The 27,758-nt window shown below is 43.4% G+C and overlaps 1 protein-coding gene across 1 annotated transcript in view; it reads right to left on the bottom strand.

The window, feature by feature from the left end:
- TEK (TEK receptor tyrosine kinase) overlaps window positions 1–27,758 on the bottom strand; it is an 82,352-nt gene that overhangs the window by 2,616 nt on the left and 51,978 nt on the right. The window contains exons 7-20 of the mRNA XM_074952105.1: window positions 26,688–26,816; window positions 25,188–25,342; window positions 23,693–23,831; window positions 18,987–19,148; window positions 17,458–17,592; window positions 15,430–15,726; window positions 12,611–12,910; window positions 11,853–12,010; window positions 10,841–11,051; window positions 6,156–6,266; window positions 4,943–5,133; window positions 4,208–4,321; window positions 2,620–2,690; window positions 796–836 (exon numbers count right to left, since the gene is read on the bottom strand). Of these exons, the coding sequence (XP_074808206.1) occupies window positions 796–836; window positions 2,620–2,690; window positions 4,208–4,321; window positions 4,943–5,133; window positions 6,156–6,266; window positions 10,841–11,051; window positions 11,853–12,010; window positions 12,611–12,910; window positions 15,430–15,726; window positions 17,458–17,592; window positions 18,987–19,148; window positions 23,693–23,831; window positions 25,188–25,342; window positions 26,688–26,816 (2,214 nt within the window). The remainder of the gene's footprint in view (window positions 1–795; window positions 837–2,619; window positions 2,691–4,207; window positions 4,322–4,942; window positions 5,134–6,155; window positions 6,267–10,840; window positions 11,052–11,852; window positions 12,011–12,610; window positions 12,911–15,429; window positions 15,727–17,457; window positions 17,593–18,986; window positions 19,149–23,692; window positions 23,832–25,187; window positions 25,343–26,687; window positions 26,817–27,758) is intronic.

Below are 27,758 nucleotides of genomic sequence, written 5' to 3'. Positions count from 1 at the left end.
GTGATTCACAAAGCCTGAGTTTGGCACCTAAGCTCCCTATACAACGAATGCGGAGAAATCAGCACCTCAGAATGGGCTTTACAAAAAGCCAGCAGGCTAGGTAGCTCCTTGCCTAACATAGCCAATGGGAACTGCCAAGCTGAGGGGTGTGGGCTCCTCCTCCTCCAGCTGTTTTGCAAAAACTCACCTCTAGGGGCCAATCCAGTAGGCATGCTCTGAGCACACTTAGCAGATTGGGCCCCATAGGTGACTTAGGTGAAAGAATGCCTAGCTTCTCCTGGTTTCTGTTTGGCTCTGGGGCTTAGGAATCCAGACACATAGCATGGCTGCAGTGCACACGCTCAGAGGCAGAAACAGGCACCGACAGGGTTCATGTGCAGCTGAGCAGGGGGTTTGTGAAACCCAGTGCAGCCTGGGATGTAGGTGCCTAAAGTGGCAGTTAAGTGCCTTGGTCCTTTTATTAAGCTCACCCTTGTAATATTTGTTTTTTAAAAAGAAAATACCTGGTGTAAATTCCTTGCCATGGGATAATGGAAAGAGTCTCTCTCTACCTTGCTCAGGTAATGTGGTGCCTGACCTGGACTGAGTTGGAATAGTGATGATTTTTTTTAAGGGTATCGTGACCAATGCAGGATGTAGTTAATAAATCAAAAGAAAACAGCGGAAGATGTTTGAAACCGAGGAATGGCTTAGTGGGCTGAATGAGGGCTGAGAGCCAAGAATACCCAGTAGGGATACTGTACTAGAATATCCCGTGCTGGTTTATTTGTGTACCAGAAAAAAATGGATACTTACCTAAACTGACTATTTCCCATAACAGGACACCATATGACCACCTGCAATAGGGACAAAGAAAAAGCACTCATACCTTGAGAGGAACAATGATTAAAAGTGAACAGGTGTGATGATACTGAAGAGAATTTAAAAAGACATTTTGCTAATATACAGAGAACGTAAGTTACAATTCACTCTTTACATTTTTTTCTGATTAATTTTCTGTTTGGGAGTAAGGATCCAGGCTTTAAAATATATAAGGCCAGATTCTCAGCAGTGTAGATGAGCATTGTACCATTGACTTCAATGGAGCTACACTGATTTACACCAGCTGAGGATCTGGCCCATTTCCTCACTGTCTCTGTCTCATTTAATACACAAAGTGCCAAACTCTTCTCACAGTTTCACCAGTGTAAACCCAGAACAATTTCACTGAAGTAAATGAAATTATGCTGAATTTACACTGGTGCATTTCACACCCAAAGAACCTAGCTCCACTTGCATGTCCCAAGGATCACTCCTTTCCCCCATCGCCCTCTGCCTTCACTCCATTCTAATTCTAAACTGGTTTGCGTGTGTTCCTTTCTCTCCAGGATGACTCGTTTGCCCAGGACACAAGCAGAAATTTCCTCATTCCAGTAGAGAAGGAAATTTTTTCTTTCCTGTGAAAGTTCTTGGCAAATCTTGTTCCCTTTGTTCATGCAAGTAGGCCCATGGGACCAAATTCTGCTCTGTTAAGTGGCATAAATCCAGAGTAATTCTACTGACTTTGATGAAGTACTCTCAGTTTACAGCCGTATACCCCACAGCAGAATTTAGCCCACTGACTTCAATAGTACTAGTCAGGTGGGCAGAAATTGGCTCTTAAAGGGGTCATCAAGAATGTAAGAACAGCCATACTGGGTCAGACCAAAGGTCCATCTAGCCCAGTGTCCTGTCTTCCGACAGTGGCCAATGCCAGGGGCTTCAGAAGGAATGACCAGAACAGGTAATCATCAAATGACCCATCCCTTGTCATTCGTTCCCACCTTCTGGCAAACCTCCTTATGAGGTTTCTTTTTTAACTACGATTATATTCTGCTATTTTATTTATCTGATTCCAGAAGAGACTGTCATGCAAAGGAGAATTATTTTGTACCTCCTTTTCGTCTCTCCCCTTAAAGATTTACAGAGACTAAGTTCAATAGAAAATGACCAAATGTGTCAGACGTCGCATAGAAATGAACCAGCACTATAGTCTATACAGAAAATTTCGGCAGAGGTATCGCCTCTGATTACTTTCCCCTTTTCGCGCAGGTTGTGACCCAGCAAGGCACTTAAACCCCATAAGGAGTCCTGTTGACTTTAATGAGATAGCTCAAGTACTTACAGCTATGCACATGCTTAAGTGCTTTGCTAGATCAAGCCCGTAGAGCTTGGCCAACTCTATCTGATTTCCTGGCATGTACTGCTGTCACAGATCTGAACTTTTGCTGTTTTCCTGGATACTTGCTGCACTTCGCTGGCAGAAACTGGTGTTCGTATGGGCCTTCCAAAGGTGCATTTGAGTTTGAGTGTCAAACTAGAGATGCCCCTGAACTAACCCCATGTCCAAACATCCCATGTACTTTGTAGAAACTCAGATCTGGATTCAGACCCAAACTTAGCCTGGTTCAGTTTTTCCAGACTATTCCTTGTAGTCTGATAAGCTGTCTGCCCACATGGTGATACATATGCCTGTGTTTTCTGAGTTCCATGAATTAATAGCTGCACGATTAAAAACGCTGGCAAAAAAACTTTCCCCTATGAAGCTTCGATGTTATTAAAGAAAGTCTTATTAAAAACATGTTAAAGAACTGTACTTACACATCACTGTTTGTGGTGTACACACTGTAATTTAGAGATTCAATTGCCATCCATCGCACTGGAAGCCTTCCCTGGAAGTGATGCCATTAGAATTGCATTATAGGCTATTATATTAATGGTAGTGTTCATAGCTGTTTCAAAACAATCTTATTGAAACCTGCACCACAAACAACCATTACTTACATTAGTGAGCACTTACACAGGTAGCCCCATTCATGTCAATAGGCCTACTGATATACATGCTCCCCAACTTGAGCACTGGTTGTACAATCAGATCCCAGATGCACAGCTCCCAGTAAAGCAAAGAGAAGTTCTTTCCAAATGAGTGTGGTCCCAGTATGAATTGGAAACAATTCTGCTTGCATGATGCACATCCTGTGAACCATTCCTTTCCCATTGACCACAAGGTGTTAGTGACTCAGAGGCAGAATCATGTGGGATGGGATGAAGAGACTCATTAGACAGTTCACTTCTTCCTCTTCAAGGGATGCCAAGGGTTTAGTGCCTGGGAACTGGTCTTCCTCCCTGAGGAGCCTTGCACATAGGATTCCATCTCATCACTCGCACCCACTCCACCCACTTTTCAATGGAGCCTCTAGGGGAGTGTGCAAGATAGTTTGACCAATGATTCATCAACATTCAGTCTCATTACTTTCTCAGGCCCTGATCCTAATCTTAGGTCACTGGCTTTACACCAGTGCAGATCATGGAGGGATTCACTTTCATATATGAGCTTTGTAAATATCAAATTGGAACATAAGAATCAGTTACGTGCCTTTACATTCCTATTTCATTTTTCCTCATTACATTCATGAAATAAATACAAAGGCCAGGGTTGGAGTACAAACTTTCAGTTTGTGCAAAGGATTTGCTTCTAAATAAGTCTGCCTTTCATTAAAAATAATCAGACACTTCTAGCTAGAGTTGTTCCCATCCCTTGCGTGACTGTGTTATATCCCAGAACTCCTTCTGCACATCTGGACCGTTGTCTGTGGTTGTGACACCCTTTTTTAGTAGTTCATTATTTCAGTTGTGAGACAAAGCTGCCTGTGAATAACTAGTTTGCTTTTTTCTTCTTTTTTTTTAATTTAAATTTTTAGTACTCTGAATCGTGACAACAAGACTAATTGTTGTATTTGTCCTATGTGTGACATGCTATCATCAAAACTACTGAAATCTTACTTATTAGTGATGTCATATGTACCAACATTTACTCTGATACAAATATCTGTATAGAACAGAATTGCCATTGCTTTAACACATCTGTTTTGCACAATGGGATCCTTAGCTGACGTAAGTTGACATAGCTCCACCTATGTCAATAGAATTAAGCCATCTGAATACAGATTATAGTTGAAAGATGTTTTTTTTAAATGGCTAGTGATGGGCCTCAGCCAAAAAGCTACATCCAAATATCCCTGAACTTTGCATGAAATTTTTGCAACAGGTTCCTTGGACTTTAGGAAGGTTAAGAACCAAACTTTGTCTCTTGGCTCCATCTCTAAAAAAAAGACATAGTGATAACCCCTGATGAGGTGTGATTTTCTCAAAGAATGATCATACTGAACATGTTTGTTTCAATCCTTACCATGGTCTTTTTAACATAAACTTCTTGACCTCTAGACAATCCAAAATCTGCTATTTTTGCAACATAGTTTTCTCCAACCAAGATGTTTCTTGCTGCCAAATCGCGATGAATAAACTACAGTAAAGAAAACAGAAATTCTGAGGTAACCCAGTATGGTTAGATGTTCGGCTGTGTGTGTGTGTGTTCTCCCTGTGTGCTGCCCCAGCTTTGTGCAGACAGCTGGCACAGTAGACATGGAGCGAACCGCCCAATGACCACAAGATTCGTTAAAGTACGAAGGTGCCAGTCCAGGTTTATTATCAATAAAGCATGGTAATAGCACCTGGTAGACTCTACAAGGATGCTAAGACGTATGCCCATGACAATGGATGCAGCTCAGTGAATGGCGGGACTTTTTGGTCCCCCCTTGGCTGATTCTCCCTCTGAGATTCATCTTTATACCCTTATACAAACAAGTTAGTACTGCCCCTTTGACATAGTTAATCACTGTCCCCTGACGTGGCTAGTTATCACCTTGTTCATGTTGGTTCAATCAAAACATCTCTATTACGTACTGTCATCCTGACCTTATCTTTTAGGAGGGGTCAGTGTGTTCCTGTTATCCTTGGGGAATGCATAAAAGATCAGTTCTGGTATAGCCCTAACAATACATATTGAATAGAGGTGACAAAAACTAGATCAAGCCCTAAAAACTAAAGCGCTGTGTTTTTAAAAGACAAGGAGCTCAGAGCTGACCTGTTTTTGGCTTAAGTAGTCCATCCCTCTGGCCACATCTGCTGCAAAATGCAGAAGCTGCTGAGAAGACAGTGTGGAGGCAGTGCTGTTGGCAATAGCAAATGCTGGGTCTGTCTCCAGCACTCTGCTCTTCCTTAGGAAATCGAGTAAATTTCCATGGGGAGCATATTCAATAGCCAGGTAAAGATACCCTAATGTAAAACAGAGAGAGCAGTATTACATAACAAGCTAAAAATGGAGACAGTGTCAGTGATTATGCATTTCCCCTGATTGGGTCCCACTACTACAGTATAATGCCACACAAGATTCAAACAAACAAACCAACAAACCTTCTATTTCTCAGATGCAGAAGAAGAAGATGGCAATGATGGCCATTTCAGAAGGATTCTTGTGATTTTATAGTTCAAAAAGCGTTTTTCATAACAGAAATGTTGCAGCCCAGCAGTTCACAGTGTGGAATACAGTGTAGAACCTCAGAGTTACAAACACCTGAGGAATGGAGGTTGTTCGGGACTCTGATTATTCTTTCAAAAGTTTACAAGTGAATTTTGAAACTTTACTGTGCAGAAGAAAAATGCTGCTTTTAACCATCTTAATTTAAATGAACCAAGCACAGAAATAGTTTCTTTACCTTGTCAAATCTTTTTTTTTTTAAATTTCCCTGTATTTTTTTTTGGTAGTTTACATTTAACGCAGTACTCTATTTGCTTTTCTTTTTTTGTCTCTGCTGCTGCCTGATTGCATACTTCCAGTTCCAAATGAGGTGCGTGGTTGACTCGTCAGTTCGTAACTCTGGTGTTCGTAACTCTAAAGTTCTACTGTAGTAAGTGGCCAGATCATTAACTGGTGTAGATCTATTCACTGCAGTGATCCTCCCAGGTAAACGTTGGCTTATGAACAAACCTCCTGTCCAACTACCCCATTGCTTGGTTTTCAAACAGATTAATTCTGCAAACCACCAAAAAGAGCACTGCTGATCACTGGTGGTCCACACACCACTGTTTAGCTATGTCGTGTTTTCTTTTTATTATGCATCTAAATATTTTATGTAAAAATCTGCTTATATTTTATGTTATAAACAGGGTGCCATCTTTCCTTTTCTGAGTACAATAATTACTTTAATATAAGGAGAATTTCTGGCCTGGACAAATATGTAGTTTTATATTTTATTTTATTGTATAATTTTTAAAGCCAGGTAAACAAAATATCCTACCCCGATGTTCACATGCTCCCAAAAGATTTATGATATTATGATGATGTCCAAGTTTACAAAGAACTTCCAATTCTCCAGCAAAGTCTCTGTGATCATCCTTTGAGGCATACTCTGAAAATATAAGAAACATTTATTTATGTACTCATCTAAACTGCAGTTAAAACCACGCTGTTGCTACTGTTCATTAAGACAAGAACTTGGACTACTGGTTGATGTTGAAAAGGGATAAACTCCATGGTATTCCAGTCTTTACCTAAATAATAACATCATTCTTCAGTCAAAAACCTAGAGGTATCATAATGTCTTCAACAGTCACACCCAATATGTCACTCCTCTTATGGTATGGAGACACAATATGCCTTAGCAGGTTATACAAATCCATCAGCCTAAAAAAGAGAGTGAGCAGATCTTGATATTGAAGTCCCCAAATACCAAACGCCTTAAAGCATCCAATTCAAGGGTAATAAAAGTAGCCAAGCAAGCTTATTCCAAAAGCCATCGATAGGCTAACACGATCGTACACCAGAAATATTTTTCACCTAGCACACTTACAATGCAGCACAAAATAAGACTTCTGTGAAGTCTGGTGTAGTAAACCAACTGAACCCACCTTCTGCTTACCTATGAGGAAAAGATTTTTAACATCTAAAAATGAGAATATGATCCGAAACATCATAGCACAGTTGTGAAATATGCCTGGTTTTATACCTACCCTGCAAAATCAAATAAACCTCGGCTACCGCTATGATTCATCTTGTCCTTAATTAAGGGTCCAATCTAACCCCAGCTGAAGTCAATCAAAATAATCCACTGGGAGTTGGACTGAGCCTAATGATTCCTAAAGAGCAAAATCAACAATGCTTGGATCTCTCTGTTTAAAAGATACATTATAAATCTTGGGAGAGTGGCTGGAGAATTGCCCCTAAACTTATGTTTTAATTTACCATATACCAGTGTTTCATGTCCCTGTTTCTACTTGTCTATTGTAGCTGGCATAGCCAGAGTGGTATTGCCCTTCTGGGCTACCCACACTTAGACCAGTTTTTCATCCATAAAAGATGCACACTGGGTGTGACGCATGACCAGTGAGGTATTATAGAAGGTTTTGTGCTGGCTTGGTAAATCTAAGTATTGGAATATCCACCAGCTTTGGGGATTGCCTGCCCCATTCTTTGCACTTCATCCTAATTGAGTGACCTCAGTCGGCTCCCCTGGGACTCCGGTCATAATGGCGTAGTCGTGCTTGGACACACATTACCACAGGTTAACTGGGTTTTTGGATCAAAACCACACATTTGTCAAAAATTAATTTTGATATTGGAGAGCTTAAGGGTTAAAAACCAGTTACAGTGAGTGATCCAGATCCTAGGAAGATCCTGACAGAAAAAGCTTGGAAGAATTGTGCTCACAGAGGGGGTTGTCTTTTAAAAAAAGGCCCCAGAGCAAGAACTGAAAAATCTGTTAATGGCCCGTAATCAGGAGGCAGACCCAGCGAAAATGCCTGCAGTGAGAAACTAGTAGCAACTTGAACAAAAGCTAATACCTCTTCGATTGCAGGGAAAGCAAAAGATAGCTGATATGGAAAGAGATGCTGCTGAAAGAAAACGCCTGTGTTCTGAACATTAACAAAGAATCACATATATTCAATTGCAGGAACTAGAAGCTAAGGCAAAATGGACAAACTTAAGCTCCAACTCAAGAGAATGAAGGACTGCATCATCCTGAAAAGCTTCTCAACAGCAAAGATGGGGATAGAATCTATCCAGTTTGTAACCATGTTGGTATGTTGTTTGACTCTAAGTAGTTGTCTATGTGTAACTAAAATATACCCCAACTCTGCCACCTTTTATGTAAATGCTTTTACTGCGAGGTCAGGTGAAGGTAACCCCATAACTTGGGCAAAGAATGTAAAAATCAATGGTAAAAGCTGTTCAGGGCAAATTACAGGTTCTAACATCAGTCTTGTTAAAGAGGATCTTGTCAAAGAGGAAGATTACTTACCAGGTGAAAGTGTGAATATTTTAACCCTCTATGAGTTTGCTGTAAATGTGCCTTTAGCCAGAATCCACCTTGAGTGGAATGGCATTAAACATGAAGTTATAGCTGGTGTAAGGAAGTTATTGCCTAAGCATCTTTTGATTGAGCATGATATTAAAGCTTTGTTTAGTCAGGTTAACATAAATCAGTCACAGGAAAGAAATAAACCTGGATTTGTGCTGGAAATGGCCCAACTTGATTATCATACACATTGTAAGGAGAGTGATCACTTTAGATAAGCTATTACCAGCAGGAGAGTGGGGTGGGGGGAGAGAAAACCTTTTGTAGTGGTAAACACCCATTTTTTCATGGTTTGTGTGTATAAAGAGATCTTCTGTACTTTCCACAGTATGCATCCGATGAAGTGAGCTGTAGCTCACGAAAGCTTATGCTCAGATAAATTGGTTAGTCTCTAAGGTGCCACAAGTACTCCTTTTCTTAATCCTAAACCTGTGTCTGTTGGGGCAATAACTTGCCTATTGAGGAATTCTCCAAATGTTTGTCTGTGGAAAATAGCTGTTTGTGCAGAAAAGCAGTTTATATGTGAATGAAGTTTCTGAATGTCTGTCTAATATCTCAGAAGTGAATCTGGAAATAGATGAAACGCAGAAAGAACTCATTGGTCAGGAAAATGTTTCTCCAGAGCAGATTAAAGTTGATGATCAAATTAAAAGCCCAAACTGAGGAAGAAAGGATTAAGCACCCTGCAGGACCAATGACTCAAATTCAACCCTTAAAAACATACGGGGAGACAATGTTTGTGTTTTTGTGTATTTACATATATATGGGTAGAGATCAACAGTGTAATCAAACAGTCCCTGTCTATGCTGTATTCTGTTAATTCAGAGATCAAAAGAAATTCTTAACAATTAAATGAACTGTAAACCTAGGATATCACTGTATTCATCTCTCTTTGAAGTGTATAGCCAATCATCTGCAAATGGTGGAAAAACAGGCAATTGCTTTATGTGGATCTGTGTGGATAATTACCTGCCATGCTTAGGAAATGAGTGTCTATTGTTCTCCGAGGGACTCCGATCTGTCACAAGAAGGCCTGAGACTTGGGTCCTGATCCTGTCATCTCAGATCTGCTTGAGGCTTCATGCAGGGGAAGCCTAAGCAACAAGGACTAAGATCCCAGCGCTGACTGGCCCGCCTTGAATATAAACATTGGACTATAACCTATGAACTATTTCTGAAAGAACTTTTTGCCTCTACAAAGCTCACCATCTCTGCTATGAGTCTGAATCTCAAGCACTGTACTAATGTCTGTGTGTATACTGGTCTTTTAACAAATCCTCTCTCCCTTTTCTTTTTTAATAAATTTTAGTTAATAAGAATTGGCTGTAAGCATGTATTTGGGTAAGATCTGGAATATTCATTAACCTGGAAGGTAATGTGTCCGATCCTTTGGGATTGGTAGAAACTTTTTTATATGATTAATAAGCTTTCATTAGTTCTCATCATATTTAACTTGGGTGTCTGGGTGAAGGTCTGAGGCTGGGCTACTTTAAGGGAACTGCGTTGTTGGCTTCTGGGTAACCAGTAAGGTATTATAGAAGATTTTGTGCTGGCTTGGTAAATCTAAGTATTGGAATATCCTCCAGCTTTGGGGATTGTCTGCCCCATTCTTTGCACTTCATCCTAATTGAGTGACCTCAGTCGGCTCCCCTGGGATTCCGGTCACACTGGGTATCATTAAAAACTCAGCATTCACCATTCCATGCACAAGCAGCAACCATGCTTTCTCTTCTTTTTCTTAGAATGGATGATACAATGGCCACCCTTAAACAATTGCCAGTTTCCTTGGATAATGACCTAGAGAGCTGCATAACAACATCTGCACTATTCCAGGCACTATAGTGGCAGTATTCTAGTATTTCTGGAACTTAGATACCATGCTGATATGCATCTTAAAAGTACCTTAGGGTATGTCTATACTACCTGCCAGATCAGCGGACAGCAATCGATCCAGCGAGGGTCAAATTGACCCCTGAGCACTCTCCTGTCGACTCCTAAACTCCACCGCTGCGAGAGGCGCAGGCAGAGTCGACGGGGGAGCCCAGCAGTCAACTCACCACGGTGAAGACACCGCAGTGAGTAGGTCTAAGTACAGCAAATTCAGCTACGTTATTCACGTAGCTGAAGCTGCATAACTTAGATTGATTCCCCCCCCCTCAGCAGTGTAGACCAGGCCTTAGATAGAGAAGTGATGCCCAACAAGAAGTAGAGGGAAATTTAAATGACCCTACAAATATACTGCTACCGTATCTATTTATTTAAGGCAACATTGGCAAGTTTTAAAGGCTCTGTGCCATTATCACTGTGGAGTAGCAAATGATGAGATTTTCATGTGACCCATCAAACAGACTGAAACTCATATGGAAGAATAGCACTCAATGATACCGGGTTAAACTATAAAAAACACACCGACAGAAAAAAAAAGCCATCTCCAGGATGCAAACCTTGGCCAGGCAAAAGCAGAAGTGAGCTTATTATTCATGCTCATTATTTAATATTTATATTACAGTAGCAGCCAGAGGCCCCAGTCAGAATCAAGGTCCCCTTATGCCAGGCACTGTACAAACCCAGATCAACATAGGGCCCTGGCCTCAAAGACTCTGCAGTCTTTAATGAAAACCGCTGACCTTTCATCCTTTTGATGGCAGCATCCATTCGCAAGCCATCCTTCTTAATTCGTGCTTTAAGGACTTGTCCAAAGTTGCCCTCCCCAATCACATCTTGAAATTTGATGTCATTCCACTCGAGGACTGGATAGATAGTGGGGTCTGGGCTGTTCTTGGCTTTCCTGCTCAGAGTGAGAGTTCCTGAGTTAAACTGGACAGCTGGCTCTTCTCTCTGTGAAAAAAATTAACCACGTTAGTAGTAGTTTGTACCGTATGGAGTAATACCACAGAACTTACTACCCATTCAATATACGCATGTGGGAGCTGAGCCTTCTCTAGCTTATTGTCTTCTGCAGTGTAATTCCTGGTTTATACTGTCTAAACGAGAGGAGTGTCAGACACTCGCTGACTACTTTTATAAAAGTGTGGTGGAGGCTGACAGAAAGTAGGCTACAGGGTTGGGTAAGCTTCCTTCTTCATGCTGAGCAGCTTCCACTGCAGTATTGAGGAAGAAAGAAGAGAAAGCGAAACATCTGAGCAAACTATTACATCTAGCAACTAAATAGTCTCCACTCTCTCCCTTGCCTAATCAGGCTGTGGCACATCAAATAGTCTGCTGTGTTTGAGGGGTCATCCTCGCTTTAATTAATGCATCCTCATAGGATTTGCTTCTGAGTAGTGTGTTCACAAGCCTTTTCTCTGGTCTGGCAGGGCATGCCTCCCGTCCTCACACACATCAGATCACAAACTGGTGCTACAAAGGAGATAGAAGCAGTAAAGCAGAAGGGGAGACATAACACATAGTTGCCTTCCTTCTCTAGGTGGACCCTCAACTTTGTATCCCACAGTTGTGATCCCCTGCTCACCTCTGGGTCAGTGGTAGGAAAGCTTGACACTATTAATGCTAACACATGCATTAGGGGGCAGCTTTATTTCGAAAGTCAGAAGAGGAGGAGGAGGGAACCATCAGAAAAAGACAACAGATGAGGCTGAGATGAACAACTGCACCGACAAAGCAAAACTGGAAACTCACCACCACATTTTGGAAGGCTTGAGCCATTCTGCGCTGGAAGTTGGCTCGCTTTAGCTGCAGCATGATGAGAAAGGCCAGGAGGATTGTTAGGCAGGTCATCCCTGCTGAGCCAAGGATCGCAATCAGCAGCATTTTCCCTCCCTTCGATTCATATGGAGCTGTTGAGGGGAAAATGGCACTTAATAGCATCTGGTTAACGTTGACAGTCCTCTGAAGGGAGTAAATATTAGCATTCTCATTTTACAGATACACAAATGGAGGCCCAGAGAACTTGGGCCTCATCTTCGGTAGTGCTGAGCACCCATGGCTCCACTGATTTCAACTGGAGCTGGGGGTGCTCAGCATCTCTGAAAGTCAGTCTGTGGGTGGCCAGGCTGGTGAAATTCCATGGCCTGTTTTATGCAGGAGGTCAGATTTGATGAGCTAATGGTCCCTTCTGGCTTTAAACTCTAAGAATCTATGAAACATTGGGCCCCCAATAACTGGGGCACTGAAAGTCAGCAGCCACTTTTGGAAATTGTGTGACTTGCCCCAGGCCACACAGTGAACCAATAACAGAGCTGGGATTCAAATTCTAAGGTCTTTGTATGGATGTGCATTGGGTATATTTTTCTTAAAATCCAACAAAATTCAGAGTAACAAATAAAAGCTCAGGTGCTCATCGGTCCCCAGCTGTGTTCTCAGCTTGCTAACCCACATGGCCTCTCAGACCGCCCAGGCATGGCTTGGACTGAGTTCAGGAAGCTGGGGTAACCAACCTTTTGTTTCCGGGAGAGTCTGCAGTTCAAGAGAGGGGTTTGGGTTGCTCAGTCCAATATTGTTCTGTGCACTAATCTGAACCAGATATGCAGTGTTCGGCTCGAGGCCCTTGAGATGATACTGCGTGATGGTTGTGTTTTTTATTGTGACGTCAATGTGGTTGTACTCAGCCTTGCCATAAATCTTGTAGCTGATGATGATGGAGGAGATGGACTGTCCCGCAGCAGTTGACCAAGAGATGATGGCGGAGGTGTCCGTGATGTTGAAAATCTTGATGTTGTCAGGTGACGGTGGGATTCCTATGGACAAAAAAAGAACATGTTCCAGTTTACATCCATCCTTGCTCCTTCTCTTAGCGCCAATCCTTTCCCCAGTACTCCCACTGGCTTAAACAGAACCAGGATCAGGGCGACAGCAAATGAAACTTGACTATGTTTTTATAAACTTGACATGGTGCATTTCATTCTGGCACCAACTACTGCAATACTGAACACTTCCAGCAGAGTGTCCTCATGGTATTCCCTATCCTTGCTAGGAAAAAGAAGAGACTGCTCCAGGTACTACTATCCTAGACAAAGGGCTTCCTCTTGAATTAGGGCAGCATAATTTTACCTCCTGACTGGATCAGCATCCCCCTGTGGTTCCAGTATCCCTTACTTTTCATTGCTTTAAGGCCTGTTTTCCTTGTCCATCCAACAGCCATTAGGAAGGGTAGAAGTCAACGGCAAAACTCCCACAGATTTCAATGGGAGCAGGATTGAGCCCTTAGCTGGTGGCCACAATCACAGCTGGCAAGACAAGTTCTCCTTGGAATAATATACCTATGGTGATATTTCCAGAAGCAGGTCACCACTGTCATGTTTCTAACACATGCAGGGCCCAGCTGTGTAACCTTTACCAGTGTAGGTAAGCACCTGTGCGAATGGGATTAGCACTGAGGTTGCAGGCATGAGCGGTGCAGAGATGTGTTCTTCCAGAGGAGCGTACTAGAAGCATTGTGCCTCAGGCAAGCACAATGACTTCACGAGTCCCCAGGGAGTGTGGCTGCGGTGACAGTACTGGGGGGGGGGGCAGGTGAGACTATGGCCTTGCCACCATTCTCATCCCTTCCTACCTCCTTTGAGGATTCTAGCACCAGAATTACGACAGACTCAACTACTCTCTGCACTCAGTGTAGTGCACAGACATTGCATCCTCTCCTCACCCTTCAGTGCTTGGTACAACTCAGCCAGATTTCCCAAATCAGTGGAGATCCTATTGTCTTGGATGGAGTTGTGGGTGCCCAGCACTTCTGAGAATCAGGCCCTGAGGGTGGGATTTTCCAAAGCACCTAAGTGATTTAGGAGCACACATCCCATTGAAAGTCACTGGGACCTGTGCTCCTGAGTCACTTAGGAACTTTTGAAACTCACATCCTTAGTCTCTGACCAGGTGGATAAGAATTAGTGCTGATCCTCAGCTATCCCTCTGAACAATAGCTAAAAGCAGCTGTAAATGCACATTCAGAAGCACTATGCTATCACTGCAGAGAATTACTGTGACGTTGCACTCCATATGTTTTATGGAAATATGTTTATAAGTGTGAATATGATGTAACTGGAATATGCGTTATTCAAAAGGTCTCTTGTAAGGTATCATTACAAAGCTTATAATCTACTGAGTGTGTTCATCCTATTTGTATGAATGTGTCATCCTCGTATCTGAAGCTAGAAATATGAAGTATTACTCTGAAATCCTATTGTAACTATGCAAAGTGTGGGCCATTAATGGTGGCTTGGAATCTTGATGGCTCCCATTAACTAGGACAATTGGTTGTGAATGGTTCTGTTTACTCGCAAACCTTCCTGGCTACATGCACGCCAGCCCTGAAAGAATGGAGAATGAGGTCTTATAGTGACATGTGATCATGTCACCTGGTACTGGAATCCATCTTAAACCCGGTGCTTTTCCATTTACAAGGAGGGGTGGGGACCCAGACACACAAAAAATTCCCGCCTTGTGCCAACGCTATAAAAGGGGGTAGAACAGAACAAAAGGGGCTTCAGTCATGAGAAAACCCCTAGTTACCACCTGAGCTGGAACTAACAAGAACTGTACCAGGGGAAAGGATTGGGCCCAGCCTAAGAAGGAGTCTAGTCTGAGAAAGAAGCTTATTGGAACATCACTGAGGGTGAGATTTATCTGTATTCAGTTTCTTAAATGTATTAGGCTTAGACTTGCGTGTTTTGTTTTATTTTGCTTGGTAATTTACTTTGTTCTGTCTGTTATTTCTTGAAACCACTTAAATCCTACTTTTTATACTTAATAAAATCACTTTTGTTTATTAATTAACCCAGAGTAAGTGATTAATACCTGGGGGAGCAAACAGCTGTGCATCTCTCTCTATCAGTGTTATAGAGGGTGGACAATTTATGAGTTTACCTTGTATAAGCTTTATACAGAGTAAAACAGATTTATTTGAGGTTTAGATCCCATTGGGAACTGGGTATCTGGGTGCTGGAGACAGGAGCACTTGCTGAGCTGTTTTCAGTTAAGTCTGCAGGTTTGGGGGTGTGGTTCAGACTCTGGGTCTGTGTTGCAGCAGGCTTGCATGTCTGGCTCAACAAGACAGGGTTCTGGAGTCCCAAGCTGGCAGAGAAGATGGGCTCAGAGGTAGTTTCAGCACAACAGGTGACAGTCCCAAGGGGGTCTCTGTGACCGAACCCATCACAATTACATTTTACAAAGACCTCTAGCAACATCAGAATCCTGATGGGGGTGGTTAGGGGGAAGAGGAAGAGAAAGGAATAAATAAAGTAAAGTGAATCCAGTCACTTACTGTCACTGTAGGTCCATGCATACAAATAGTCACTCCACTCTCCTTCAGACCTGGTATTCACACGTACCCTGCACCTATACTGCTGTCTGGGTTCTAAATCATCAATAACCAGGGTGGATATATTTCCTGGCACACGGGTGATAACACTGATCTCATCACCACTGTTGTCATTCACACTTGTCCTTTCCACTTCAACAAGAAGGTCATCTTCTGGCTTCTGTGCTATTGGCTGCCATGACAAAATCAGAGATGTCTTGCTTTTAGGAAGGAGGGTGAGACCTTCTGGCGGAGGAAGACCTTGGAGAATCCACAGAGAGAGAGAAAAAACTTTATTTTATGTCTTCTGGATACGTGCACACAAAGGCTGGTATTAAAACAATAATCTGGAACTGTCCATTTGGGTTAGTGGTTAGTGCTCTGCACTGCCAAGTGAGGCCTGAGGTCATCCATAGTTCAAATCTTGTCCTCCATACCTAGCAGAGGCTAGAATTGCTGTTGAGGTCAAATGCTCAGCCCAAGCATGGCGTGTTTTGGGTTGCTTCTCAGGGACATGGCATCCTTGCATGGATCACAATACTGACATTTTTAAATGACGTTAGCATTTTGCAGTGCCCTTGATGGTGCCACTGGAAAGTACTGTCAATCTCTGATGCTGCTGGGCCTGCCACAAGTAGCAGGGTGGTGGATTTCAGATCTTCGGTTTCTCTGAAATGCCATTTGCTTCTCAGAAAATCTGGAATTTCTCCAGCCACCTCCTCCAGCCACGTTCCCTCCTGGACTGAAGGATTCATGTGGCTTTATTTGCTCTGTTTTTGTGAAAGATTGTTTACTTCTAACATTTGGTGATAAGGGTTTCACAAACAGGAGTGCTGGTAAGAAACCAAGGGCCTGATGCCTGATTCTCCACTGCCCTGAACCATGTATAATCATTTATAGTGCTACAAAGTGCATGTAAAAGGCTAATATGTCAATTTGGTAGAATTCTACATTCGCTTTCATAGGTGTTAATGACTACACATGGTGCAAGGCAATGGAGAATCAGACCCTGGCACTTTATTTCCTGGCCACAGTCACATTTGCTAGATCAGAATAGCAAAGGTTAATGCCCCTCTCACTACCTACAGTTCTTTGAAGGAGAATGAGGGGGCCTGAATAACTATATTGTGTGTGGTTAAGTAAAACAACAGAGCTATGGGACAATGTGGGGATAGAGATAATAGACTTGGGAATTCAAATGACATTGAAGGAGATGGGGTGGAGGGAAGAAAGCTAATACTCTACAACTAGTAGATCCCTGGTTGGTTGCTGGTGTGCACAAGCTCCATACAAAGAACTGTTGGCCTGGGTGTCAACAAAAAAGTATCTTTCTTGTCTCATGTCCTTCACTGGGATGGAGAAGGGTTGAAAAATTATGGATGCAAAGTGGAAGTTTTTAAACATAAGGAAGGGGCCAGGCCCCTCTCTTTTTATTGATGGATCATTTCCATGTTAAGGGTTCAGTAAACAAGAGGTCATTTATTTAGTGCTTGAGTATTTGATTTCTTCCTGTTCCTTGACTCTGTATGAGATTCTGATTTTCGAATAATCTTAACCTTAAAGAAGTCAACATAGTCTAATGGTTATAGCCATCACTAGCAACCAAGAGAAGGGGTTCTATCCCCAACATTGTGGAGCACTCGCTGTGTGGCATTGGGCAAGTTACCTAACCTCATTGTTCCTCAGTTTTCCCAACCTGTAAAATGGGGAGAATGATATTTAGTCACTTTTTGCAATTCTTCCCCTTTCCCCCCATTTTCCTTTGCTTTGCTTGAGACTCCTCTGAAAGGATCTGAACCTCCCCAGGCCTCACTGTTTGAGAAACATTATTCTGGGGCTTGGTCCAAAACCCACTGAAATGAATGGAAAGGCTTCCATTGACTTCAGTGGGCTTTGGCATGCATGCAGATGAATGCAGCTGTGCATATTGCAGAGAAAACGAAGGAGGCTGATTGAAAGCTCCCCATGTGAAAGGCCAAAAGTCCTACGTACCAAGTGCAGCCGTTGTGAAGCTTGCCTGTGGCCCAGGATGCCCTTCTCCACCATCCCCTTGCCGGCTTAGCTGAACACAGAACTGATATTCTGTTTTGGGTTCTAGATTAAATAATCTCTTGCTCTTTCCATTTACTGGGAACGAAAGGAGAAAGAAAGGTCAACCCTCCATTCCATTCTGAAAAATAATAAGGGATTTTCTGAATCCCGCATCACAGCTGAGTCTGCTCTTGAGAGAGGTCAAGGTTATGGGCTCCGCTTTACCCCCATTACTCTAGGATGAGCTGTTTAGATGTACATATTAATTACCATTATGACAGTATTGCTTATTATGGGTTAAAGCACCAGCAATGTGCCCAGCCTTGCATGAGATACAAAAGGACAGATTTTCAAAAGTACTGAAGTGCTCAGGATCCTCAGGGGAGCTGCTGGGTGCTGAGCACTTCTGAAAATCTGGCTCCAAGTGAGCTGGCCCCGATCCAAAGATCTTACAATCTGATCCGGTGCAGGCAAACCTCTTCGCTCTTGTGGAGACTTAATGAGGTCATTGGTCTAGCTATTAGGAGTTCAGATACCACAATGATGGACGAAACATACAAGCCTGGAAAGAACGAATTGGAATCCCGAATACCCATGAATGTGTTGGCTAAAGGCTCAAGAATCCTCAGTGTTGATGTATCTGTGTTTCTTTTCATCAAGAGATCCCAGCAAAGAGACTTGGTGTCTAATGAAGATGATGTGTAAAGTGATATAGGTTAGACTCCCATACAACCAGGCATACTCCCTTAGATCTACTTGCATCCAGTTATTGATATGTAAGGGAAACAAGGTGACACAAATTACACACTGAGGAGTCAGAAGATGTCAGTTAAAGAGGATGGGGGCTGCTTTAGATTACACCTTCTTACATCCTCAGTTCATTGTTTTTTTTTAGCTACGCTCCTCGCTTCTGGCCTGTCAGAGTCTGAAATATGTCTGTTTTGATTCCCTTGCACTCAGTGGGTCAAATTTAGAGCTGATGTGTAAGGTGTGTGTTTGTAAGTTAATCATGTACTTGGCAAAGTGTGTGTGAGCCCATGCAAACCTATGGGAATCTCGGAAAAGTCTACGTGACTTTAATGTACATTTGACAGGACTGGATGAAGTGGTAAGCTACACCAATTTATACTCTCCTCTAGGCTACTCAAATTCACTTGACTCACTTCTGAACTTGGCCCTTGGTCTTTAGAAGTCCTAGAAGCCAGTACTTGGGTACCACAATGATAGGAGCCTTATAAAAACCTGAGACAGAGAAATAGGTAGGAGGCCACTTGCTTCTGCTGCTGCTTTAATATCTTTTTAGGTTAAAACCTAAGTAAGAATTGCACTTGCAAGGGCCAGCCGTAGGTTCTGTTGAGCCCTGCATAAGTAAAAGTCATTTTTCAAAACAGAATTTTACATTAGAGCAAACACCACATTCCGATTTTTCTTCAGCTTGACTGTAGATGAGGTTTCTGTATGAGTGATGGGATGAAAGAACTGACCCTTACCTTCTACTGACATCCAGGGCTGATAACCTTTAGCAGGCTTATACAGGAGCTTGGTTGACACAATCGGTCCATCACCAGTATGGGAGTCAGCATTGATATTGATGGTGAGAAAATTATGTCCACTGTCTATCATCCTCGGAGCATACTGAGGCACAGGAGGAACTGAGCAAGAATGTGACTATTAGACCAGATCTTTTATTTATCTGTATTAATAAAACTGTGGCATCTACCTGTATTCCTATGAATCCAGGTATTGCCAGACTGTATCAGAGCAATGGTCCATCTATTCCAGTACCCTGTCTCTGACAGCTGCTTCAACAACATTTCTCTATGGTAGGGAAAGTTTCTTCCTAACTCCCCTTAGTTAGAGGTGGGATTATATCCTAAAGCATAAGGGTTTAGATCCCTCTCCAAACACTTGGATTTTTTTTTTCAATCTTTACCATCCCATTCATTTGCCAATTCACAAAAATTACAATGCAGGCGGCAGCTGTTTAAGGTAGAACTGCTTTAATATTTTGAATGCAGATGTTTATTTAAATATTTCCCTGTAGCATTGTCAATAAAAAACATTTCAATCTTGTGCCAGTCTACGAGAACCAGAAAGTGAAACTGATTGGAAACATTGTCCAGGCTGAATGAAATGTCAAGAAAGTAAACAACTGTTATCCACAATGAAAATACATCAGATTTTTAAAATTCTTTCATCTTTAATAATCCCAGGTAGCACTATCAAGAGGAAGGAAGACTGTTAAAATATGGGGTTTGATCTAGATAGTGTCCCCTTATGGTTAATATGCTCCCTACTGTAAGGGTCCTATTTCTATCACTCTTACTCACTTTGAGAAGCACTTACTTACTTACATACCCTAATTTTTAGAGCTGCTGAGCGAGACACAGAGGCCTATTGGTGGTTTAGCCTCACATACTCACTACACCTAATACACTGTTGTCATGATATAGAACCAAAAGGTAGCATGTAACGTATCACTGGAAAACTGATAACTCACTGATCATTAATATTCTTGAATGAGGTATGGATGGGTGTGTACAAAGAGTTATGGATACGTGCTAGAATTATGTTCTTAAAATGTGTTTGGCACGCAATGCATAATCTCAGTCTGCCTTAGACATAGGACTGTATTTGCTTGTCTGACCAGCCTGGTCATTAGGCAGAGACAATCAAGGTATATTTATATAAAAGGTAGACAAAGCCATGAATGTAGTGTGTGGGAGTTGAGAGGGAGGGGAAGACAGCCTCTTAACTATGGGTATGTCTATACTACCCACCATATCGGTGGGCAGCGATCGATCCAGCGGGGATCTAGTCTAGACGCGATAAATCAACCCCCGAGTGCTCACCCATCAACTGTACTCCACCAGGGTGAGAGGCGCAGGCGGAGTCGACGGGGGAGCGGCAGCAGTCGACTCACCACAGTAAGTACGTCGACTTCAGCTACGTTATTCACGTAGCTGAAGTTGCGTAACTTAGATCGATCCCCTCCCCTAGTGTAGACCAGGCCTATAAAGACAGGGGATCTGAACCACACGATAAGCAATTGAATCAACTGATAGTATACAATACTACTGCATTACAAAAGTGTATCGAGTAAGGTCTTTTATGAAAAAATGACACTTTGGTGATTAATATCATTGAGAAATATATGCATTAACACTATGTGAGGTATTATGGATACTCACTGATATTATGCTTTGAAGTCTGTGACCAACACAGGGAGAAACCAGGTTTTCTCACAGACAGCAGGAAGGTAGCTATCTACTGTCTCCAAGGTAAATTAAGCATTATCGAAACAATGTAAGTCTGGTTTACATGCAGATCAGCACAGGGATGGAAAATCAACAGGAAGCCTTCCTGCATCTTGTAAATGGGAAAACAGCATGGTGTCTACATCCCAGCAGGAGAGAAGCTTGGGCTGGGCTTACTTTTCAAAGACTGCATTTGAAAAATTTACTGGACTATACAAAGATAGGGGAGAGAGCTGCATAAAATTCAAGGGGCCAGAGCCCTTCAAATCACAGGACATTGGAGCCTTCAACCAAGGGGGCTAAAGTCTCTGGGAACTATATATAGGTGAGAAACCTGCTTAGACAAAGACTGTAACTTGCTGAAATTAAGTTTGAGTCTCAGAAGAGTATTTTTACTTTTGTTTGCTTGTAACCCTTTCTTCCTTTACTCCATTATACTTGGTATCACTTAGACCAGGGGTCGGCAACCTTTTAGAAGTGGTGTGCCGAGTCTTCATATATTCACTCTAATTTAAGGTTTCGCGTGCCAGTAATACATTTTAACGTTTTTTAGATGGTCTCTCTCTATAAGTCTATATATTATATAACTAAACTATTGTCGTATGTAAAGTAAACAAGGTTTTCAAAAGGTTTAAGAAGCTTCATTTAAAATTAAATTAAAATGCTGATCTTACGCTGCCAGCCCACTCAGCCTGCTGCCAGCCTGGGGTTCCGTTCACCTAGGCCGGCAGCAGGCTGAGCAGGGCCTGCGGCCGGGACCCTGGCTGGCAAGAGGCCGGTAGCCAGAACCCCAGACTGGCAGCAGGCTGAGCGGGGCCGGCAGCCGGGACCCCAGACTGGCAGTGGGCTGAGCGGCTCAGCCCGCTGCCACTCAGCCCGCTGCCGGTCTGGGGTTCCTTCCACTGGCTCCTGCCACCCAGGGTCCCGGCTGCCGGCCCCGCTCAGCCCACTGCCGGTCTGATGTCCCGGCCCTGTCCACATAGAGTAGGTATCTACCTTCTCCCTGGTTCTAGCCATTCTCTTCCTCTCTCTCTGCACTGAGATGAAGGTGGGAGTGTGCTGAGAACAGGGCTGGGGGGTGAAGGAGCAGGCTGTGGGTTGGGGTGCAGGGTCTGGCCAGGAGCTAGAATGAGGGAGGGGGCTCAGGGTTGGGGCAGGAGGTCTTGGTGTGGAGCGCTTACCTGGGCAGCTCCCATTTGGTGCGAGGGGTGCAGGTGGGAATGGGGGGGCGGGGTGCAGGAGCTCCCGTTTAGTGCTCAGGGTGGGAGTGGGAATGTGGGGGGTGCAAGAGTCAGGGCATAGGGTGTGGGGGGCCTGGGTATGTGTGGGGGGTGCAGGAGCCAGGGCTGGGGTTGTGGGGAGGGGTGCAGGGGTCAGGGCACGGGGCTGGGGTGTGTGGGGGGGTGCAGGGATCAGGGCAGAGGGCTGGGGGTGTGGGCTGGGGTCATGGGGGTGCTCCCAGCTCCCTGCCCTGAGTGGCTCACGGTAGGAGGCTGGAGGGGATATGCCCTGATTCCACCCCCTTCCCCAAGGTCCCCGAAGCAGAGAGAGGCGCTGCGGCTCTGCTTTTACCTCTCCCGCTCCATAGCAAGGGCCGTCAGCTGATCAGCCGTAGGGCAGGAGAGAAGGAGGGACAGGAACCCAGCACGCTGGGGGAAGAGGCGGGGGGGAAGGGGTAGCTTGCCTGCCCTGCAAGGAGAGAGCCGGGGGTGCAGGGCGGAAAAGAGCAGGCCGGGCCGGGCAGGATTTTTAGTGGCACGCTGCGGTCTGCCTGGGTCCAGCAAACAGCAGCGTGCCATTAAAAATTGGCTCGTGTGCCGTGTTTGGCACGCATGCCATATGTTGCCGACCCCTGACTTGGACCTTTGACATTTTGCTTAATAAACTTATTTTTCTTTTACTATACAACAATTCTGTGCAGTGATTTAAGTAAGAGTGTTGGTCAAACCCAAGTTAAATTAGTGAACTGGAGTGCATTGTCTCTTTAAAGGACATTGTCTGGGGAACTCAGAAGTTGGGGTCACTGTTTGTTACCTGCAGAGCAAGGTTTGGACTGGCAGAGTCCTGAGGAGTTTGCTGGCAAGGCAGACAAGCTGGTGTGTCAGGGAGTTGTGACAGAGCATAGCAGTAGCAAAACTCACTTGCTGAGGCAGAGAGGGGTAACGCAGTAACTCACAATTCTGGGAACCTCAGCAGATTGTCACAGTGGCAGACAGTTTGGGGGAAATTTGGGACTGAGAGGGTATTGGGGGTTGCTCTGCAAAAAGTAACTGGGTTGTGGAAGCCAGGGTGTGACCCACCTGCTGGCTGTTGGTGTTCGGGCTGTGAGCCATAGCAGCATAGCACCGACAGCATCCAAAGTTGCAGGGCAGGAGGTGACACAACCTCTTACTGGTCTGGCTTGAACCCTAAAGCACCACTCTGAGCGCCTGTATCTCTGAAGTCTATGAGTTTTCTAGGTGCATGACAATTGGGCTTCTTTTATTAAGATGAGTTAATATGGATGGCAGTGCCTAATTTATACTCTATGTTTGAAGATACTTGTCCTAGTCCATAAAGAAGATTTTCCATACTACATTTAATATCAGCAAAGCAGCAAGCTCTGGGCCTGATTCACAGCTCTTTCCAGTCAATGGAACGACTCCCATTGAGTTTAATAATGTAGGCTTTGGTTCAGGCTCTTTAAGCATAGCTGGAGTATGAATGATGGAGCAGGATAATATACATGGAAGGGTTAAGTGTTTGTATAAAAAACCATAAACATGACAGAAAGAAATGGGCTCATGACTCAACTCAATGCATTATCAGATCTCTGAACAGAAACTGCTAGAAGATAGATCGCATCTCAAGGATGCTATGGACATTTAACGGTGTGAGCTTCCCCGTGTTAAAAGAGGGACACAAGAACATCTAAAAGCACATGATTCAGAGAACCTTACCTTTAACTGTAACCCGGAAAGGCTCTTCTGCCATCCCTGCTACTGTCTGAACACTGCAAACCCATGTTCCTGAGTCAGGGGGCTGGATTCTATTGATATGAAACTTTGCTTCTGAGCGATTGCTAACAAATGAGATGGGCTGAAATGACAAATCATCAGAAGGGTCTGACAAACCTGAACAATGAAAAACCTCCTCCAAGTCACTCCTCCTCCTAATTTAGGGTCTCATCCAAAATCCATTAACGCCAGTGGTAAGTCTCCCATTAACCTCAATGGGCTTTGGATCAGGCCCTTAGTATATTGCACATAGCCATTACATGTAGTATATTACACCTCAGCCAGGAGTTTTCTAGTACAGACAAAATGGCCCTGGTAACTTCTGATTTTGATCTCACTGTTGCTCTGTTATTTCCTGATTACTGCATGTTTCACTCTGCAACCTTCACTTTCCTTTAATGTAGCTTTTAACATGGAACAATAATAAATATAACTTCCATTTATAATCCCTGTCCTCCCAAAAAATCCCAAAGTACTTCAGAGAAACTCTCGCTTCAATTGGCCTCAGTGACAAAACTTCCGTTGATTTCCTGCTCTGCATGTATGAGCCCTCTTCACCCATCTGTAAAACGTAGCTAACTCTGAAGGAAATTTAACAGCCATTGCACACCAGTGGTTTTTACTCAGTTTTGCTGCTACAGCTGGTTGAATTAGCAGCTACCAGTATATCATCCAAAGAACTCAGCCCTTCTTCTGTTTTGAGTTTTACAAGAGCATTAATTATTCAGTCTTTGCTGAATAGTTGGGGTGGTGAATTCTGAGTCTATGTGTTGTTCATGAACAGTTAATTTCAGTCATTTGCTATTTATTATTCACTGAGTTTGGCTAGTCATCCAAGTCACATGGTATTTTTCTACTACCTCAAACTATTTAAATAGGGGGAAAAACAAATGAAGAATGACAGAAAATAACAAATAGCAAACAGCAAACACTCTTTTTCACAGACAAATATCACGGTTTGTATACAAAGTAGGGGAATCTGTATGTAGGACAGACATTCCCCCAAACAATAGTGCAAACAGAAGCCTGTTCACACCAATTATCATGAACAGTGAATAAAAAGCAGCACAAACATGGATGAACTTAGCAACCAATGGGAATTTGAACAAATGCTCACCCGCTTTTTCACCATTATACAGCAAGTTCTGGACCTGATTCAGGAAAGCATTGAGGCACATGCTTAAGTCTGTCCCTGGACAGATGCCCAAGTGCTGAGTGATTTTGTGGAATAAGGATAGTTCCCTGAATTGGTGCCTCTATGAGTCTAGGCAAGTTCATAGAAGCTGGTTGAAAATTTGGCCCTGAAGATCTTGTGCCATTTTCATACCACCAAGGAAGGGTACTTGGTCAAAATGTCTTCAGTGTGCAATAACTAACAAATAAACATAACAATAATAATAAAAATAAGAAACAGAGTAGAAACCAACCAGGGACTTACCTTGAAGACAGTCCCGTCTTGTTTCAACAGTTTAAATTCTTCAATAACAGGAAGTGGCTTGCCAGTGGCTATACAAATAGGCTTAAACTCTGTGCCAGAATTGAGTTCCACATGGTCTGGCAAGTGCTTTATCTGAGGTGATACATCAGCTGAACCTGTGTAAGGAACCCAATATTCACAACATGACATCTGCTGATTGCTTTTCTCCCTCAGAGATAAAATAGAGCAGGTTAAGAGGTTAAAAAAAGCAGCTACAATTCAAATTCCGTGCATATGTTGAACAAATTGTAGACCTTAGGTATAGAGGGCCTGATTCTCCTCTTACTTACACAGGAGTAAATCAGAAATAATTCCACCAAAGTGTTACACCAATGTAAAACTAAATCAGAAAAGATTCAGACCCAAAACATACCAAGCACAAACAATATAGCTTTTGCAAAATCATACATTGCATTCTCTGAGTTAATGTGAAATACCCCCGCAGCTCATCATTGCCCAGACCCATAACAAGACAGCAGTGAAATCTGGGTAGGGTAGAAGTGCTACAATCTGATCATGATCTCAACTGCTCCACACTCCTTGGGCTTGAAAGACCTTGTGTGCCAGGAACAATATATGCACAGGGTATTTTATAAAATAACATGTGCCGGCTCCTTCCCGTCTCCTATCTCCTGAGAATTTGAAGGCTACTGTGGGATTACAATAGGGTGACCAGACAGGAAGTGTGAAAAATCAGGACACATTTTTTGGGGGGATAAGGTGGGGGGTATAGTTGCATATATCAGATAAAGCCCCTAATATTGAGATGGTCCTGATAATATTGGAACGTCTGGGCAACCTAGACTAAAACATAGATCCCAACCTTTTGGGACTACTCAATCAGTTTACCAGGTAAAAGCCAAATTCCGTGCTGATTTACACCCTGGACAACTCCACTTAATTCAGTGGGGTTGCACAGAGTGTGAATCAGCACAGAGCTTAGCCTCCTGACTCACCTGTGTCAGCCAGTGCCTACTGTCTACCATTCAGCTGTGCAAGTCCTAACTCACCGTGGAGCTAGTGTTGCTTCAAATCCCAGTCTGATGATAAACTTGGGGTTTAGAGAACACCAAGAGACACTTGGTGCAAGAACACGCCCAGTTGAATGGGACAAAGGAAGTGGCAGTGCCCCATGACCCAGCCCTGAGAGTCATCAGTAAGGGCTAGATGCGCAACCCTTACTCATGTCAGTAAGTACTTACACAAGTATTCCACTCTAATGTAGGGAGAGGTATCCTAGACTAGTACTCATAAACCTGAGGCACCAGACATGGTGTGCCTAACAGAGGCTGGCAGCCATTGCACTAGAGCAAAGGTTTGGAAAGCGGTCCTGTGCCCTCCAGAATGAAACGGGGCAACTGCCATGGGCTATCAACCATAGGTGGAAATGTTACACCAGCATGAAGATTTGTTTCAATCACACTGGAAGAGGCCATTTACTACAGTGTTACCTTGCTTTACCTTCTTTTTCACATTGTAGACCACGCCAGCCAAACTGACAGAGGCAGCCCTTAAATCTGTCGCATTTCCCCCGATTGTTGCAATTACACTTGAGTTTACAGTCCGGACCATAAAAACCAGATTGGCACTCTGCAAGCACAGGTATTTAGGGTGAGCGTTAGTAACATGGAATGAATAAAAGCAACTTGCTTTGCATGCTACAAATATTCCTCCATTACTTCAGACTCTTACGCACTGGACTCTGAGGCTGAATTTATTCCATCCTGTTCAGTGGTGGGTGCGGCCCATCAGGGTAATCTGCTGACGGGCCACCAGACCGTTTGTTTACATTTGCATGGCTGCCCGCAACTCCCAGTGGCCGCGGTTCGCTGTTCCCGGCCAATGGGAGCTGCAGGAAGCATTGTCCGGCATCCAAACAGTCTGGTGGCCCACCAGTGGATTACCCTCATGGGCCGTGTGCAGCCCGCAGGCCACAGGTTGCCCACCACTGATCCAGTTGGACTGAGTTTGTGAAGGCTTGTGTGCTTAAAGCATCAACACAGGGTCACGAGGATCGTGACAACAACAAAAAAAGAGCAAATCTGCTTCTGTACTTGTCATCCTGCAAAGTTGCAAGCATCTTCAACTCCTAGCGAAGCCATTATTATTTGAGTTGTGCTAGTACCGAAAGGTCCTATCAGGATTATGGCACCATTGTGCTAGATGCTGCACAGACAGATAGGAAAACTTGGTCCCTGTCCTAAAGAGATTACAGTCTAATATATAGTCAATGGAAGCTGAAGATGCTTGACAGTTTGCAGGAATGGGTACTGACAAAACCCACATTTATCCCTAGAAATATGACAGGACAATTTCTCAAGGCAGGGGTGCTGGAACAATTTCTACGGGGCGGGCTGTGGGAGAATGCTGAGAACCATTTAACCAAACTATAAACCCTGTATATAATGGAAACCACTTCAAGCCAGGAGGTCCGATAGCACCCCTAGTTCCAGCACCTATGTACTCAAGGTTATAGAATATTTTAAATTTCAGTGACAAAATCAGTTAAAGTATGGGATACTGGCAATATTT

This window comes from Natator depressus, chromosome 5 (genome assembly GCF_965152275.1).
Source record: "Natator depressus isolate rNatDep1 chromosome 5, rNatDep2.hap1, whole genome shotgun sequence".
NCBI lineage: Eukaryota > Metazoa > Chordata > Testudines > Cheloniidae > Natator > Natator depressus.
Note: the sequence above shows the minus strand (reverse complement) of the source record. Positions and strands in the feature narration are given on the sequence as shown.